The sequence below is a fragment of the Chinchilla lanigera genome, unplaced genomic scaffold, assembly GCF_000276665.1.
Source record: "Chinchilla lanigera isolate Chin_1 unplaced genomic scaffold, ChiLan1.0 scaffold00034, whole genome shotgun sequence".
Classification (NCBI taxonomy): Eukaryota; Metazoa; Chordata; class Mammalia; order Rodentia; family Chinchillidae; genus Chinchilla; species Chinchilla lanigera.
In genome coordinates, this window is record NW_004955435.1 from 11,185,508 (window position 1) to 11,201,999 (window position 16,492).

Genomic DNA, 16,492 nt, shown 5'->3' on the forward strand with positions numbered 1-16,492 from the left:
ATATTACTTTTCTTAATTACATATAAAATTATTAACAACATCAGCATCCTGAGAAAAATTTTAAAATACTCACAAAAGCTATACAATATTACCATAAAATATTTAATTTCTTGGAATATGGAATAAAGTTTAATTTGTAGAGTTAATTTTTAGAACTCAGTTCTAAACTCTTATGTTATTTATTATCCTTGCTTAAATTTCTTGGCAAAGCTTATTAACAAACTAGTAAATCATATTATTACTCTCATTTTATCAAGGTAAACAAGTCACTGAATGCTTGTACTAAACTGAACAGACATCACCCCACTTATTACCTGTATTTGCATCTACTACAGAAAAATGGACAGAACTATTTCACCAAACTGAGATTGTCTTAATGTAATACAATAATATAAGTAAATATATTTTTACATAAACACTTACCAATGATTTGAAACCCTTTCCAAATAAATGATTCCTAGAAATATTATTTCTTTCAAAATATAATTTCTAGTTTTTCATAGCTGATCATAACAGATCACTTAGGCTTGTTCTACCAATTCAATATGTACTCATCATCAAAATGTTCAAGTAAAAAGTGATATTCCATCAATAAGCTACATATTTTTTGTGTATGTAGTCATATATTTATTTAATAACACCTAAATACAGATGTAGAAACGCTTACATTTTTTTTGTGTTCATTTTGGCAGATATAGCTATATGAATGCTAAGATTTTCTTTGCCTTTGTGTATATATGTATCAAAGCAGAGAAAGCAGTGCAGTGGCTTTGTTTGAGATCAGCTTTTCTAGCAAATATGTTAAAATTAGAATAATAGTCTAAGTTTTATGTCTGGCAAGCATGTTATTTCCTGTAATCTAATGCTGGAGGAAACAATCTGATAATACCTATTTACAGTAGCCTAGCCACTTGATATCAATTTCTCAATTATCAGATATTTATGAAAGCTTTTTTCAAGGCTCTGACCTTCTTCAAAGAGGTCCAGTATAGTTAAGGATGTATGAAGTACAAACAGCAGCATTCAAACTCATGTCTACCCAAGACCCGGGGCACTGACAGTAAAGTGGTGCAGGAACATGGAGGCAAGAGCAAGGCTTGTGGACTTGGGTGGTCCTCAGGGATAAGATGAGAGATGTGGTTTTGAACTGTGCTTAATGCACAGTAGGATTTGAATCATGAAATAGCTGCTTTAACAGTCATGACCAATACAAGTTAACAAACAGCGAATCCTAAAACCTAGGTGCTATCTTGGGATTTGTCCTTAAATTGGTGGGCCCAAGACAGAAAGAGTATTAACTAAGCAATCATTTTAATGATCTCTGGATTGGAAACAGTAATTCTAGAAGCCTACTCGGAAGTGAAAAGCATCAGGAAGCATACCCACAATCATATATTCGGACCCTGGATCTGACTGGAAGGGCCTTGCACTGTTCTTCACCTAGAAACACCACTTCTCCCTCCTTCCTTCTCAGAAATTGCACATGTAAAAATAAGAAATAGATCTACTTTATTTCAGAGATAATGGCTCACACTTAAAACATGCCCCCAAAGAATCTCTCATGGAAGACTAATGCAACCAGTTCATATCTGTAAATATAAATTGAGGAGTATGGAATCTTCAAGTGAGAAACTATTTCTTTAGCGTTATCTCCCAGTTTCAGGCACCAGCTTTACATATTGGTTTGGATTCCTTAAGTCCCTATTTGGTTATTTGTGTAAGAATATTCTACCTTATTTCAAAAGCAAATGCGTCACTTCATTAGGGAAGTGGCTATATATTTAATGTCCATTCAATGTTTTGGAAATCATCAGTTGCTTGCTCTTGTTTGGTATGGGAGTCATGTTTTGTTTAAGTGCATCACAGCCAAGTCACAAAGCAGATGTGTGGTTTGTGTCTTTTGTCCATATAATTAATTTTCTGTTTAGACCAAATGACATCATAGCGGAAAATAACATTCCCTGATTTTTCCCGGTGCGTGCAGATCCTCCAAAGTTTAATAGGATATGGCCGAATATTTCTTCCCTTGAGGTTTCTAACCCAAAACAAGGTAGGAGCATGTAAAATTCCTACTGATATAAAATCCCACATATTTGAGGGAAAATCCCACATACAATTTCTTAACACTAAATAACATTATCATGAATGTCATGCCTTCAAAAGGATCATAATTGAAATCATTTTTTCTAACATAAAGATTTTCCCAGCAATATTGGAGTGAAAAATGAAGAAGAAGAAAAAAATGAGATGGTGTAGAAGTTATAAGCCCTTTACCAAATTCACACTGAATGTCAGGCAGTCTCAGGAGAATCCCAGAGTTCTGTCACCATCACAATGGGGAGTATAAATAAGTCTTAAAACTTTTACATGGCAGAGGTGTCCTTCCAGTATCTACCTTTAGCTTTCCTTTAGTTTTCTCAGTTAGGTTGAGGGCCTAGATAAACAGAAAAGGCAGCGCTGTGACACCCAATAGATCTGTTTGCCTGTACTGCTGCTTCATTTTGACTTGGAACTCTCCCTCTCTCTCTCTTTCTCTCTTTCTCTGTCTCTGTCTGTCTGTCCATCTCTCTCTCTCTCTCTCTCTCTCTCTCTCTCTCTCTCTCTCTCTCTCTCGTGCGCATACACACACATGCACACATCCCATCACAATAAATTTTCTTTGTTGGAATTTACCTCTATCCCTTATTCAATTGACATTCATGTCTACCAGCATTAACAGCAAGCTATTTTCTGTTTTTAGAGAACTAATTATTTTCTAACTTCTGACATTGAAGGAGAGGAAGGAACGAAGGAATGAAGGAAGGAAGGAAGGAGGGAGGGAAGGAGGGAAGGAAGGAAGGAAAGAAAGAAGGAAGGAAGGAAAGAAGGAAGGAAGGAAAGAAGGAAAGAAGGAATAAAAGGAAGTGAGGGAGGACAGGGAAAAGGAGGGGAGAGGGAAGAAAGGGTTAGACACAGACAGACAGCAGTCTGATTATATTGTAAGAAATAAGACAGAAAACTTCCCCATCTGCAGAGCAGTGTTAAATTCACTTAACATCTATCATCTGTACATATGCATATGAAAATAGTTTAGTTTAATATAAAACTATTATTTTGCCTTCTGCCTTCTCAAAAATTTTTGACCTCTCCCTTCCTTAGTTATATACAGGATGGTCTTTCAGACTAATGAATGCAGATGGTAGAGGAAATGAGCAAAAGGAGGAACCAGGAAATAGCTGCTAAGCAAAACAAAATATATTAGCAACTTGTTGAGGAGTCAGATTGGAAAGTGCATTTTCAGACCTTGATCAGAGTGATGAAATCGAGACTGTCCTAGATACATATATTACCATCAAATAGAATTATCTTAATCATTTGCTCCAAACGAATTTTATCAAGTTTCAGCCTACATATGTGCAAGAAGAAATACAGATCAAGCTCACCCCTGTTAGTGGAATTCTGTGAGGATTCAAGGCAGGTTTACTGGTTTTATTCGTTGGCAAGTTCAGCTCAACAAATTACGCGAGACAAAATCTTAGACTTAACACGCCACAGTAAGTTCTGAGCTGAACAAGATTATACTTTGTTCAAAACCTGAAATAGACACATCTAATTATTTTTCTGTGGTCTTCTGTGAATGTCACAGGACAAAAAGCTCTCAGAAATATTGTTAGATAATGCCAGTTGCACTTTTTTAGAATGTGGATAATGAGCTCAAATACATCTGTCTAAAAAGCAGCATTGTTAAATAAAGTGCTTGAACTTGAAATTTTAGTAAAAGGAGCACCTTGATAGCAGAGGCCAGTTCCGTGGAGCCATCACTTGTCTTGTCAGCATCTGCAGAGCACACCAGACTCTGCTCTGTTGTGGCTATTTTCACAAGCAAGACTTCACAAATAATTGGAAAGGAAATGCCAGGCAAACCTAAAAAGAAAACCCTACCATTAACAAACTTGTAGCATCACGAAGGTAATAAACACTGAGAAAGTTACAATTTGTAAAGGCACTCACGTTCACATCCCAAATGCTGCTGAATGTGGACATGGTGACTATGTTCTATGGTGTTTAGTCAGCTCAGCATAAATGGTCTAGCTGGTTCGTGCACAGACAGAATGACATGGGAAATTGGGCCAATGTTATTTTTAATCCATAACATAACTGCTACATTTAAAAGGGAGAGAATTAGGGGCTTCTGATATCCATATTTTTATGGGAAAAATCTTTAACTGGATTCCTGATTTAAATGGTAATCCCTTTTGACTGCTAAAATAAAACTTCTAAACTTTATTATTGATAATGTTGAACCATTTTTAAACACATAAAGCCTTCCTTTGTAAATGAAACAAACTCCCAGGAACAACAGACAAATAGCTCCTTCTTTTAAGGCTACTTTTGAGTGGGTTGGTAATAGTATTACAGTTTGAACATTTCACTGTTGTTTCTAATTTGCTGTTATTCTTTTAAACCTATGCAGTTGCTCCCAAATTAGCTTTGTCAACAGTTTCTTCTGTTCAAGTTGCAAACCACAAGAGAGGTAGGAATTCTTGGATTCATACAGTGATCCCATGGTGTTATGTCTTGTGAAACATTGCACTGTATGAATCTGGAATATCTGTGAAGTGTACCCATCAGCTTACCGTTGAGGCATGTTCACTGATATTAATCGATGCATTGACTAGTACTGAGACCATCACCTATATGAAAGAAATGCTTCTCTCAGACATTTGACTGCAACTAAAAATGCTGCAACATTTGTTTTCTGAAAGATTAATGTGTGGATAAGAATTATGAGTGTTTAGGGTCCTGTTTAGACCACAAATATGAAAGCACCAACACCGATACCCATTTGCATTGAAAATAAGGGAACTCACAGTGACTTTCAGGGGTGTTTTTCGTGAACCCAGAATAGTGGGTTCCATACCTGGTGCTCATTTTACTTTGTGACAAGTGAAACCTCTTGAAATTCGTGCTTCCAAATATTATTTTGAATAAACTTGAAAGCTACTGGTAAAGATACGTGCTGGATTAAGTGTCAAATGTAATCTGAAAATAATATTCAAATTACTTTCCTTAAATGAAAGCCAACAGTACCTCATCTGTGACTCATGGATGGCCCATCCCAGCTAGCATCTGTCATTCACAGAATGAATATTTTTCAGGAAACATAAAGACCCTGTTTTTATTTTACCATTTGCCTTTAAATGTCCCACGTAACAGGTGTACCTTGTTTTCCCCCCTTGACTGTTGGATCTATGTCATTTTTGTTGTTATTTTGGGATTTGTTTTTCCATGAAACATGTCCTCCCAAAAATAATATTTATTAACAAAATCTGAACTTAGTTTGAACCACTTGATGAAATGACCATAACATCTTTCTTTATTGAATTTAGTCATTTTCCAGGTTTTAGTCAATGCTAAATTTGTTCTGTGGCGTCTAGAAAAAGAGAAAAAGTAAGTCAGGAGATGAGGGGAAAGGAAACTGAGAATATTTAGACCGTGTCTAAACTTCCCTCACAATGCGCTCGGAACTATGGAGCACTGAAGGTGCGCTTTTGGTGGATATCCACGTAGGTCTGGAACATGCGGAAATGCATTATGAACAGAACTACGTATCACAGATTCAGAGGGTAGCAAGTCGATCCGGGCATCTGGTATAGATAATAGGCAGGCACTAAAGCCAGGTAGGACTGCAATTCGCCATCTATGACAGGCAATCCATGGAATGAGATCGAAGAGGTGAATGAGAAAAGAGGCAAAGAAGAGTTGCCTAAAGTCTCTCTCTTTATGTCAAGTCAGTATGCCGGACGCTCAAGCTGCCTCTCACCGGGAGCTAGACACTGTGTTATTGAATCTCTAGTATTTTGAGGACACAGTGTTGATGAGGCAGGAAAAATCTACCCAAGGAAATAGATTTATTTTAAAAATCCATGCAGAAGAGCTTCAGGGGCTACATAAAGGTACAAAACAGGTGGGAAAAGGAACAAGAGATTTCTAGATCCTCTTCAGTTCTACCCCTGAGGGAAGCTTCAGGCCCCGGAGGAAGTACCATGCCGTGAACACAGTGAAAGGAAAGTATCGACGCGTTCTAATCCCTTTACCTTCTATTACCTCCTTTTCTTAAGTCCTTTCTTTTTGAATGACAAAATGAATTTTCATCAGCTCTGAATGTGAAAAAGCTTTCCTCATTTAGAAAAACCTACCTGTGCCGCCTTCGGATTATTTTATGTTATGATTGCATAGGGGATGGAATAATGTCTTTATAAGCAACAGGAGCAGAGTAAGAAGAAGACACAAAAGGGAAATGGAATACCTTCCTCTTCTCCCTGACATTTGTTTCCTTTGATTCTCTTTGTCTCCAAAATTTGTTTTCCAGTGACTCTTTCCTGCCCTGGTCTTCCCCAGCCAGTCTCAGTGAGAAAGAGCCTTTTAAACCTCAGAGAGCTGCGGGCCTTTGCTAATCTGGAAAATCAACTTTGAACTCTCCCTTTTCTGCAATGTCCTTACCCTCCACTGCTCTATACGTTATTAAGTACCTTATTACCGTAATTGCCTTATATAATGGAGATGTGAGACCCGATTTCCTGTTGTGGTTGGGGGATGCCTTCCAGGGGACATTTGACAATAGCTGGGGGCGTGTTTCCTGGTCACAGGTTCGGCTTTGCTACTACTTCCTGTGGGTAAGACCGGGAATGTTTGTGAATATCATACAAAGCTCAGGACAGTCCCAACCAACAAGGACGTATTGGGGCCCAAATGTCAGTTTTGCTGCAGTCAGGAAACCCTGCATTAGACTACAAGAATATGCCTCATTCGTTTCACTTTATCTCCTGGTACACGATGCCTGGTACAGGATCATCGCAATGAGTGTGTGTTGCCAATGCTTGCCTTTTCACATCATGTGTACGTGCACTGAAGACCCCTTTAGCTTTGTTTACACAACAGTAGCACTGGCCTGAAATCTATCTATCTATCTATATATATCTACCTATTTATAAATATATATGTTAATCTACAATGCAGTTTGAGATTAAAAACATTATAAGCCACAGCAATATTCAGTAATCTGCTTTTTCTGCCTAAATTGTCCTGTTCATAGATTCATACTCAACTCCCAGGTAATATAATCACTAACTTAATTGTATCTTACTGTGTGGGTGCTGTTTTTCTAAACTCTAATATATAGAATATAGCCAGGCTCTCTTAAAGGATTTGCATGGTGGTGGAATAAATTTAAATATAACTTTCTTCTGTGTCTTCCTCTGCCACCAGTGGAGGTTGCTTTGAGATCATCCTTCATTCTTTTAGTCAATCATTCAACAATGTCTTCTGAGTGATAACTATGTACTGGGGGATGCTTAAGCTCTGTAGTTGTACTGGGGACAAAACATCTTGTCGGCACTAATGTGGTTACATGTGGAGCAGAAAGGGAAGATTTTGCAGTGATAAACAGAATCAGGAAATGGGAAGTTTAGGATGTTTGGAATGGGGGTTGTTATTTCAGATAATGTTGTCAAAAAGGTTTCTTTAAACGAAAACCTAATGAGAGAAATGAAAGAGCAAGTAATGCAGGAACTTCAGGGAGTGTAGAAGGAGGAGTATTCTGGACAGAGGCAGCAGCACCTGCAAAGGCCGAGAGAAGTGTTTGGCACTTTTGAGGAGCAGCATGAAGAGGAAGAACAGTGATAGCAGCAAGCTCCTGAGGAAACGAAGAGCCCGAGCCCTGGCAGGAATGATTTTCCCTTTTTTCTGAATGAGATTGGAAGCCATTTGGACAGTGAGTCCGCAAGTGTCAAGACCCCATTTGAGTTTTGAAAGAGTCACTCTGACTGCTGGGGGAAGCAGAGATTATCACAAAAGGGGAAGCCAAGACAGCAGTTTGGGGATGATGGTGATAACCGAAGCAGTGATGCTGGGGGTGTGAGAGGTAGTCAGATTTTGAATGAATTTAAAAGCTCAGCTAAGAGCATTTGCTGCTGGATTGGATATCAGGAGTGGGGAAAAGGAATGGTTGTGAACAACTCTAGGCTACTGAGCTAAGCAGTTGGAGAAATGAAGTTATTTTTGAGATGAGGCCCCCCATGAACAGCACAGGGGGGTTAGGAACATAGCCCAAGAGCTCATTTTTGAACGTCTTAAAGTTGTGATCTTTATTAACTGTTCAAGTGGGGACTGTGAGAAGGTAGTTGAACTCAACATATGAGGCTGAATGCTGTCTCAGTAACTACGAGGAGTTGATTCAGGATAGAAATAGCCATTCTGGAATGACCCACATATAAATAGTTTTTAAAGTCATGGGTCTAGCATATAAAGCACCTAGGTTAAACCTCAAGGGCATAGAGATCCAAGGACAAAACCCTGAGACAAGAAAATCACACAAAAAGCAGGAGAGGACACCCCAGAAGTTCATGACCAGGAACTTGAAGTGAGATTCATTTCCAAATGGTTGGAGGAAAAACTCTAGCCACTTTTAATGTTCATTTACCATTCCACATGCTGACATGTAGACCTGCAGAAATGAGGAACTAATTTAGCAGCGTCAAGTTTTCCCAGGAAGGAAGGCAACCGAGTGTATAAAAGGAAGCACAATTAATTATTGTAAGTATGGAGCACAGACCCTCCGCTTACAAGAAGAGGAGGGAGGGTGAGGCACGTCATTGAAAGGAAGAATTAAAGAATTATTCAACTGTTAGAATCATCTCTTTGGGATCTAAATATTATAATGCAGCTGAAACTATATCATTAGTGATCATTAATGAGTTCTGTGTCTAAATGAAGATGAGGTATTGAAGAATGGTAAATTAATAGGGTACTATAAGATAATATGGCGGGGCTGGGGATTTAGCTCAGCGGCACAGCATCTGCCTGGCAAGCGCAAGGTCATGAGTTCGATTCCTGGTACCTGAAAACAAACCAAAAAAAAAAAACAAAAAAGATAACATGGCAACCTAATAATTATATTTGAAATGCTTATGGAATAGGAAAAAAATACAAGATAGTTAAAATAGTGATTCTACTGGTTTTCTTAGTTCATAGAAAAGAAAGTTTTGTTCTGATATCGTTTGGACAATTTTTCATGCCTACGTCTTGTACTCTGAGTAGCTACTTTAAAGACAACAATATGCAAAGTATTAGCTATTGTTACTCTCCTATTATTTTCTTTTGAAATTTTGTTTTATTCTTTCTTGAAAGTAAAAGAAAGGCTTCCTATTTATATAATGTTCTCATGCTTTCCAAATCACTTTCAAAAATGTTTTTCTCATTTAACATGTTCAAATACATCATGACCAGAGAAGACAGCTTGATCAAAGTCTCAGAAAAATCCTAAAGTCTTAAAAGATCAAGTTATTGCGAACCCATCTCATAGATTATAAAACACTTTAAATACCTGCTTATTTTTAGAAATAGGTTTATAATACTGTATGGTTAGTGGAGCATAGTTTCACACATAATTATTTAACCTTTCCTATCCAAAGTGACTAACTGATTTGAAAACAAGACTCAAAAATAGTGAATGTCATCACAGAAATGTATACCACTCGTTAGATTTAGATATTAGTAAGCAATATTGTTATATTTGACATGGCAATGGTGATTTCCAGGATAAATATCAAAGTATTCAACTTGGGTTTTGTTTCTCAGTACTGAGATGAAGCCCAAGGCCTTTCCTAGGCTGAACCTCATCCCTGAGCTTGAGGATATGAGATACACTTTTTCTTGATAGTTTTGTTAGATAGAATGAAGTATCAGTTATAGCTACTGAGCAGATCCTGCAGAATCCCCTAAATATCCACAAAGGAATCATATGAAAATTCTCTTGTCTTATTCTCTACCTTTCCCCAGTTTCATATCTTTGCACACTCTTTATTCCTTTCAACTGAAATACTATTTTCTCTCTAAAAATAAAGCAAAAACTTTACCTTAGTCAGTGCGCAAGTCCTACTAGACACTTTCCCTCACTCCTGTCAAGCTGAATGAATTTCGCCTTCCACCTTTGTGTCACTATTTTGTTTTCTTAGCACAAACTGTTTTATTTCCTAGTTATCTGAGTACATATTTGCCTTACTCACTCATTAAACTTCTGTGTAGTTCCAGAAAGATTTGAAATTAATATTTGCCTATAAAAGATGCTTTTGAAAAAAGTTGTATTAACTAAATTGGCCCCAAGGTCCAACTTAGGATGGAAATCCTGAAGAAGGACAACCAACAAGGGACCTCTCCCCTAGGAACGACAGAGCCCCTGCGAATATTGTTCTCTCCCCAGGAATGTCAGGCAGGGCCAAAGAAGTCCATGGGAAGCATCAGGTTTGGAACCCGCAGCCAATGCTGCTGGGAGGATTCAGGCCAGAACGAGTCTCCCTGTCTCAAATTCTCAGCCAAGGAAGGCTCTAGAAACCTTTCCTGTTTCCCAGGGAGTCAGAGATGCCAGTATGAGCAAGGTGTAGCTCAGGCATGCATTCTGGACCTGGTGAAAGGTTGCCGCCAAGATAATTTACTTGGGTAATCTGTAACTATTTTTATTGGTGGTGTTATTATTTCCTTGGCATGTCTTAACAACTACATTTAATTTCTTACTCCATCTCCTATAGTGAATCCCAAGGCCTCTTTCCCTCTACACTCTCCTCCTCCCTACACTCTCCTTCCCTCCTCCCTGACCTCTCAACCAACCCTACTCCCTGCACATATGTAGAGCAGACCGTATATAAAAAATGTGGTGTGACCTCAGGATCCTCCCATCTTTGTATTCCCCTTTTCAGCAACTGGATTCCCCAAGTTCCTGTCACCACACCTCGGCATGTTTTTCTCTTCAATATCCCTAGTGTCTCCTTCTGCTGTTCTGCAAATCAGATTTCATTCCCTCGGGACCATGACCTTAGCAATCTATTTGAATAACCATCTCTCTAATAGATGAACCCACACTGTTGTAATAAGTGGTATTATATTAGTAAGGAAAATTCTTAAAGCTAGCCGCCTCTCCTTGTTCCTTTTTACTTGCTAGCACCCAGTTTTTACCGTGATTATAAAAATTCGGTACGCTTAAAACTTTATGTAAGCCAAGGGGTAATTCAACACCCAGCATGGTTTCCAGCACATAATAGTGACTCATGGAATTGCTGAATGAATGGATGAATGAATGAATGATTGGGCTCAAATATTGACTGTTTGGTTTTTTAGCAAAATAAAATAAAAGCTAGGTATTGATCGGAAGAGTATTTATCGGCAAACACAACGTGTTTGCTCTTCCTTATAAATTTCTAATCCAACCTATTCTCATATTTTGGTGAGATGCAGTAGACTCCCCACCTCATGGTTCCTTACATTTTTCTATTGGTTTAATAAGTATTTCTTTACCACTTCTGTTAAACAGACTGGATTAGAGTAACAACTTCTTTCCCTGGTTGAGTTGCACAAGAGGAGATCTCGTCACCCTCTGTCCTCCCCAGTTCTCTCATCCTCTTTCTCCATCTCCCTGTCTGGTTCTGACCACCTTCACTCCTACGCCGCAGAGGCATCTCTCACATCTTAGAGAGAAAGTGGAAAAGAAATCTTGAGGTATCGTAGCTGCCTAACCCTGTTTTATAGCATGAAACTTGAAAGAAAAAGGAAGTCTTAAGATCATGTTTTTCACACAAATAATCTCTCCATCTTTTGTGTTTCCTCCTGCACATAAACATGCAGATTTGACATGAAGAAAGGCATAAGAAAGCCCTCCTCTCCTCTTAGAAGTGGAGAAAAGCAGTGTGTAGTCATTGGGGGGAAACCAAGATAAAGAACTGTGGGGGCTGTCTGGGTCTCTGCTAAATTTGCCAGGATTTCCATGAAGTCTTGACTGAGTGACCGTCTTGCCTAAACAGTAGTGAGGCAAAGGCCCATGGGATCATGGCAGACTCAGACCTCGATGCTCATGTGCTTTGCACCCTTTTTTAAAGACTGCAAATATGAAGAGCAAATGGGGAAATGTGCAAAACAGTAAAGTTTTCCTTGTGCAAAAATTAGATTTTTGCATCAGTGGAAACCAAGCCTTCTCAAATTTTAAAAGGCGTACACCTGCAAATGCTTCTGTTCATCCTGTCTGCCAAAAGTTAACAGTCTTCAGTCATGTTCTGAATGTCCGACCTTTCTCTCCTGCCTGCAACAGATGCTACTTCCATACCCGTCTCAGCCACCTGTTGCCGCCGTGTGTCATGCTGATTTACATGTATGTGATGCCATCCCATCTTTTCTCCATTCCCCATTTTACCCAAGCATGTAGTGTGCTATGACTCTGCTGCTGTATACACTCTGTATACATTTCTGTTCTTCCTTGCAAGATTGCGAATGCTTCGGCCACTCCAATCGATGCAGTTATATCGATCTGCTAAACACAGTCATTTGCGTGAGCTGTAAACACAACACTAGAGGGCAGCACTGTGAGTTATGCAGGCTGGGCTACTTCCGAAATGCTTCCGCGCAGCTGGACGATGAGAATGTATGCATAGGTCAGTTCCATTACAATTTCAGCTTTCGTTCTGTGCCTTTTGAGCTACGGGGAGCTATTGCAGGTGGGGAGGCTGATGACTTGCAACACAGCTGAGTCAGAAAGAACTTTCTCAATGGGGCAAATATTCTTGTGGTAGACTTAGAAGTCACGTCTAGTTGAAATAACACTGGGGGAGGGGGCTATGTTGTGACTCCTTATGCTGTCACTTTAAAGGTGATGATCAGGGCCTGGGGATTTAGCTCAGCAGCACAGCACCTGCTTGGTAAGCTCAAGGTTGTGAGTTCGATTCCCGGTACCGGAGAATAACCAAAAAATAAATAAAGGTGATATTCAGAAAAACCATGGTTAGGAAATGAAGATTCTAGTTTTTTAAAACTTTTTCTTGCATGAAATCATGAAACCTGGTAATTTTGACTTGATTTTTTTATGGCCAACCTTGTAAAAGGAAATTCATAATATTGAATTTCTTTATAGATATGGAAATGCGGGGTACTAGCTCGTGCATCCAATTGGGGATCAGCAAGGACTGATGAATTTAAAACGTTGCCACTTGGAATTGAAGGCTACTAGCAAGTGATAAAATAGAAGTGTGCCTGACTTTTCCATCCAGGGTTAATGAAATTTCATTTATTACGTTTTCCTCTAGCCCCCCCCCCCTTGCAAACAGACATATTTTCTCAAGTAATTCTCTCAGCTTCCAAAGTGCAGGAGGCCTGGAAAACCTGGTCCCCCGTGGCCTCTTGAGCACTTTCCTCTGCTCCCCAAAAATGACCACTGCTCTTGTCACCTAGGGCAAAAGCAAGTGCCCTTCCCACCCCAAATCTTCTACCTTCTGCAGAGTGGGACTTGTGTTTAAGGAAGGGAGGCTGGTGGAAAAGTAAGAAACAATAAATGGAATTTCACACTTAACTTACTTTGAAAAAATATATATATATGTCTGAAATGCTGAATCTGTTACCCCGCTAGTAGTTAGCTATACAATTGAGCCGTTTTAAAGGTAGGATTTTTCACATAGGGACTAACCTGAATATACAAAATGGAAATGACAGGTAATCTTTCATCAAAAAATGCAATCCACCTGCATTTCTGGAATTATTGCTTTCTAATTGGCTTGTCAAGGTCACATAGAGTCTTGCTGACTATCACAAAGTAGCTGTGTAATTTTTTGAATTGAATTAAGCCAAGTATACATAATACTATTAATGTCTACAGTATTTTCTATTTTTCAAAGATCCTCCTATTTATTATTTGTGAATTAGTGGAGAAAGTTCTGGACTTAAAACTGGAGAGCTGGGTTCAAGTCCCGGTTTGCTATTTAGTAGCTGTGTCTCTTAGGTAAGTCATTTGATCAGGTGGGTTACACAGGAAACACTTAATCAACTGTGAACTGACCTGCAAATTTGGTTTAACTCTCATTAACCAAACCCTAGGGTAAGTATACACAATAATCTCCCCTATTTTCTACTTGAGAAAGAAAAGGCAAATAGACCCAAATCATACAGCTTTCACAGGAGCTTCCTGATTCCAAAGGTTGACACTCTCCTAACCATTGTGACACAATTAGCAAAGTGAAGTGTGTCAGATTGTTAGCTATAGCATGTTTTTTGGATGACAGCAGCATTTCTAATACAAGCTTATGAACAGAAGAGCAATTGCCTTTAGAGCACATGGGTTGTAATGATTTGAGGATATTAATAAAAATCAGGGGGCGCATAGTTGTCTGAATTTCGAATGTAGGATACATTCAACTGAATGGCATTTGTAAAAAATATATAAATGTCACGCCATAAATATAGAAACAGCAGAAAAGGTAAATAGGAACACAAGAATAAGGCTTGCTGATTTTTACAAAATACATAAGATTGAAATGTCTTACAATAATTAACATTTTAATTGGATCAAAGAAAAAGACCTTAAAGGAAAAAAATTGAGCATTGAATTTGAACGGGTATACAGCAAGTAGCTGAGAGTTAATTTTAATATCAGTTTTTCTAAAAAGCACTGATAGAAATGAATGGGTATTTACCTAACTCATTTCCACAGAATTAGGCAGTAGTCTTGGAAACTTTGAACTTCTTCTCATTCTTGTCTGCATTAAGATTTTTCTAAGTGTACCTTTCCAGTTCCTTAACAACTGGCAATTAATTTTGCCCATGCTGCCTGTAAGGGAACAGCTCATACCTTTGAAAAATGTAGACTGTTGAAATAGATGTGTTAAAGTACTTGCATCACTTTATATATTACGGCAAATATATATATGGCAAATATAAAATGCAGCTGGCTAGTCCATGTTGCCACACCGATAGCTGCTTTGTGATTACCGGTGAATTTACACCTTTTTTATACAAGTTCCAGACACAGCCATGTCTCCAAAGATGCATGTAATTACCTTAGGATGCAAAAATTATATGAAGATGACATCCTTGCATGCCTCTGTTTCATATAAACTTGAGCGTTAAGCAGGAAGCTGGAGGATACATGGTTTGTGACCTTGGGTAATCAATGTTAATAATCACAGTTAATAAGCTTTGCATCTGAATGAAACACAGGCTCAGCAGTTGCTGCTAAACATATCTCAAGGTTTTGACGTATTATTTTTAATTCTCCTTGAAACCTAAGATCAGGTAATCAGAGGTACCTTATGTAGAACAAAGCAAATACAAGACGATTTTAATATCTATAAATCAATTTTAGTGTAAGTTTTTAATCAAGCCCAGCTAAAGTACTTCGTGTTGTTCTGTAATCTAGCAGTTCTGTATATTCTTCATATTTCCACGGGATAAAATAGGATCATCCAAGGCTATTCCCAAGATGCAGCATCTACCAATAAATATAGTTTTGTAGCTGACATTTTTGAAAAATTAAAATATTTATACGTAAGGTGGAGGATAAAACCACATCTCTCCTTGTCGCTTGTTTGCATGACTGTTTGAATAATATTGCACTTACCAAATTTCCTAGGGTACACCACTGATATGCTATCATTTAGAGATGTTCCGCTGTTCTCTTGTTTGTTTTTTACTTTGTTTATGTTTATGCATTGAAAGGCTTATATTAATTAATTGTTTTGAATAATTAACTAAAACAGTATGTGAATTCATGCTGGACAGATGTAATTCTGTTAACTGGTTTACATATGTTGGTGATTCACTGTTAACTTAAATACTTTAATAGCATATAAATAGTAGGAGACCGTTTACAGTTTTGGTCTAGGTACACACTTATATATACATATATACAAACATTGAAAAAGCATAACAAAATTACCATTTTAAAATATATTTTAAAAACAGCTCCTATGTACACATATACATTAGAATAGATAATGTCACTTAACAGATATACAACATTTTACAACATATCACAAGCACAATACAGACAGTACGGAGTTACAAACAAAGTGGTAGGGAATTAACAATGGTGGTTGTATTACATATTGATATCTTCAAAGTGGCTTCTCATGAAAACAGATATAGACTCCTTTTATCTTTAAAATTAAAAAAAAAAGATAATGTCACTTAAAATAAAACCTTAGTTATTAAGTACAAACCTACTCAGGCAAAGAGGGAAGATATTAGAGTTTATTTATTTAGATTTTTTACATATATGTATCACTGTTAGTTTTATAATGTTGGTTTTGTAAAAATGCTGTTGTTAAAAACTGACTTTACTTGAAATAAATCATAATTCTAAATTACAATACCTTGTTTAAAGAAAGTATCTAACTAGTCTCTAAAGTGTAAAGTTAGAGCAAATCTCCTGTGTCCCTCTGTAGTGTTAAAGCCTTGATCGCCATTGTCAATCTTAAGGCGTTAAACTTGATTATATCAAACTACAGTTCTTAGGACTTCAGTTGTTTGGTTGATTGGTTGGTTGGTTGGTTGGCTGGTTAAACATATGCTTTTGTATGGATTTTAGCAAGAGAAACTCTTAATGGGCTGATTTTAAAATAATAGAAACTAAAAGATGAGAGACATAATATCCTACCAGAGATGACACAATGGTATAAATTGCAGACTATCTGTGATACTCTTC

At 37.8% G+C, this 16,492-nt stretch overlaps 1 protein-coding gene and 1 long non-coding RNA gene across 9 annotated transcripts in view; one reads left to right on the top strand and one right to left on the bottom strand.

The window, feature by feature from the left end:
* Ntng1 (netrin G1) overlaps window positions 1–16,492 on the top strand; it is a 323,535-nt gene that overhangs the window by 261,951 nt on the left and 45,092 nt on the right. Inside the window, exons 5-6 of one of the 4 annotated variants that reach the window (XM_005388823.1) lie at window positions 1,985–2,050; window positions 4,454–4,513. The exons of 1 other annotated variant lie outside the window; for it this stretch is intronic. In XM_005388823.1, coding sequence (XP_005388880.1) covers window positions 1,985–2,050; window positions 4,454–4,513 — 126 coding nt within the window. Of the gene's footprint in view, window positions 1–1,984; window positions 2,051–4,453; window positions 4,514–12,287; window positions 12,456–16,492 lie in introns of all 4 variants that reach the window. 2 more of the 4 variants (XM_005388824.1, XM_005388820.1) reach the window with 2 other exon arrangements.
* The window catches only part of LOC106149015, a 61,958-nt gene that overhangs the window by 22,832 nt on the left and 22,634 nt on the right, over window positions 1–16,492 (bottom strand). For all 5 annotated transcript variants that reach the window (XR_001234901.1, XR_001234900.1, XR_001234899.1 and 2 more), the window contains exons 2-4: window positions 3,767–3,903; window positions 3,423–3,573; window positions 2,275–2,434 (exon numbers count right to left, since the gene is read on the bottom strand). This is a non-coding gene — a long non-coding RNA (uncharacterized LOC106149015). The remainder of the gene's footprint in view (window positions 1–2,274; window positions 2,435–3,422; window positions 3,574–3,766; window positions 3,904–16,492) is intronic.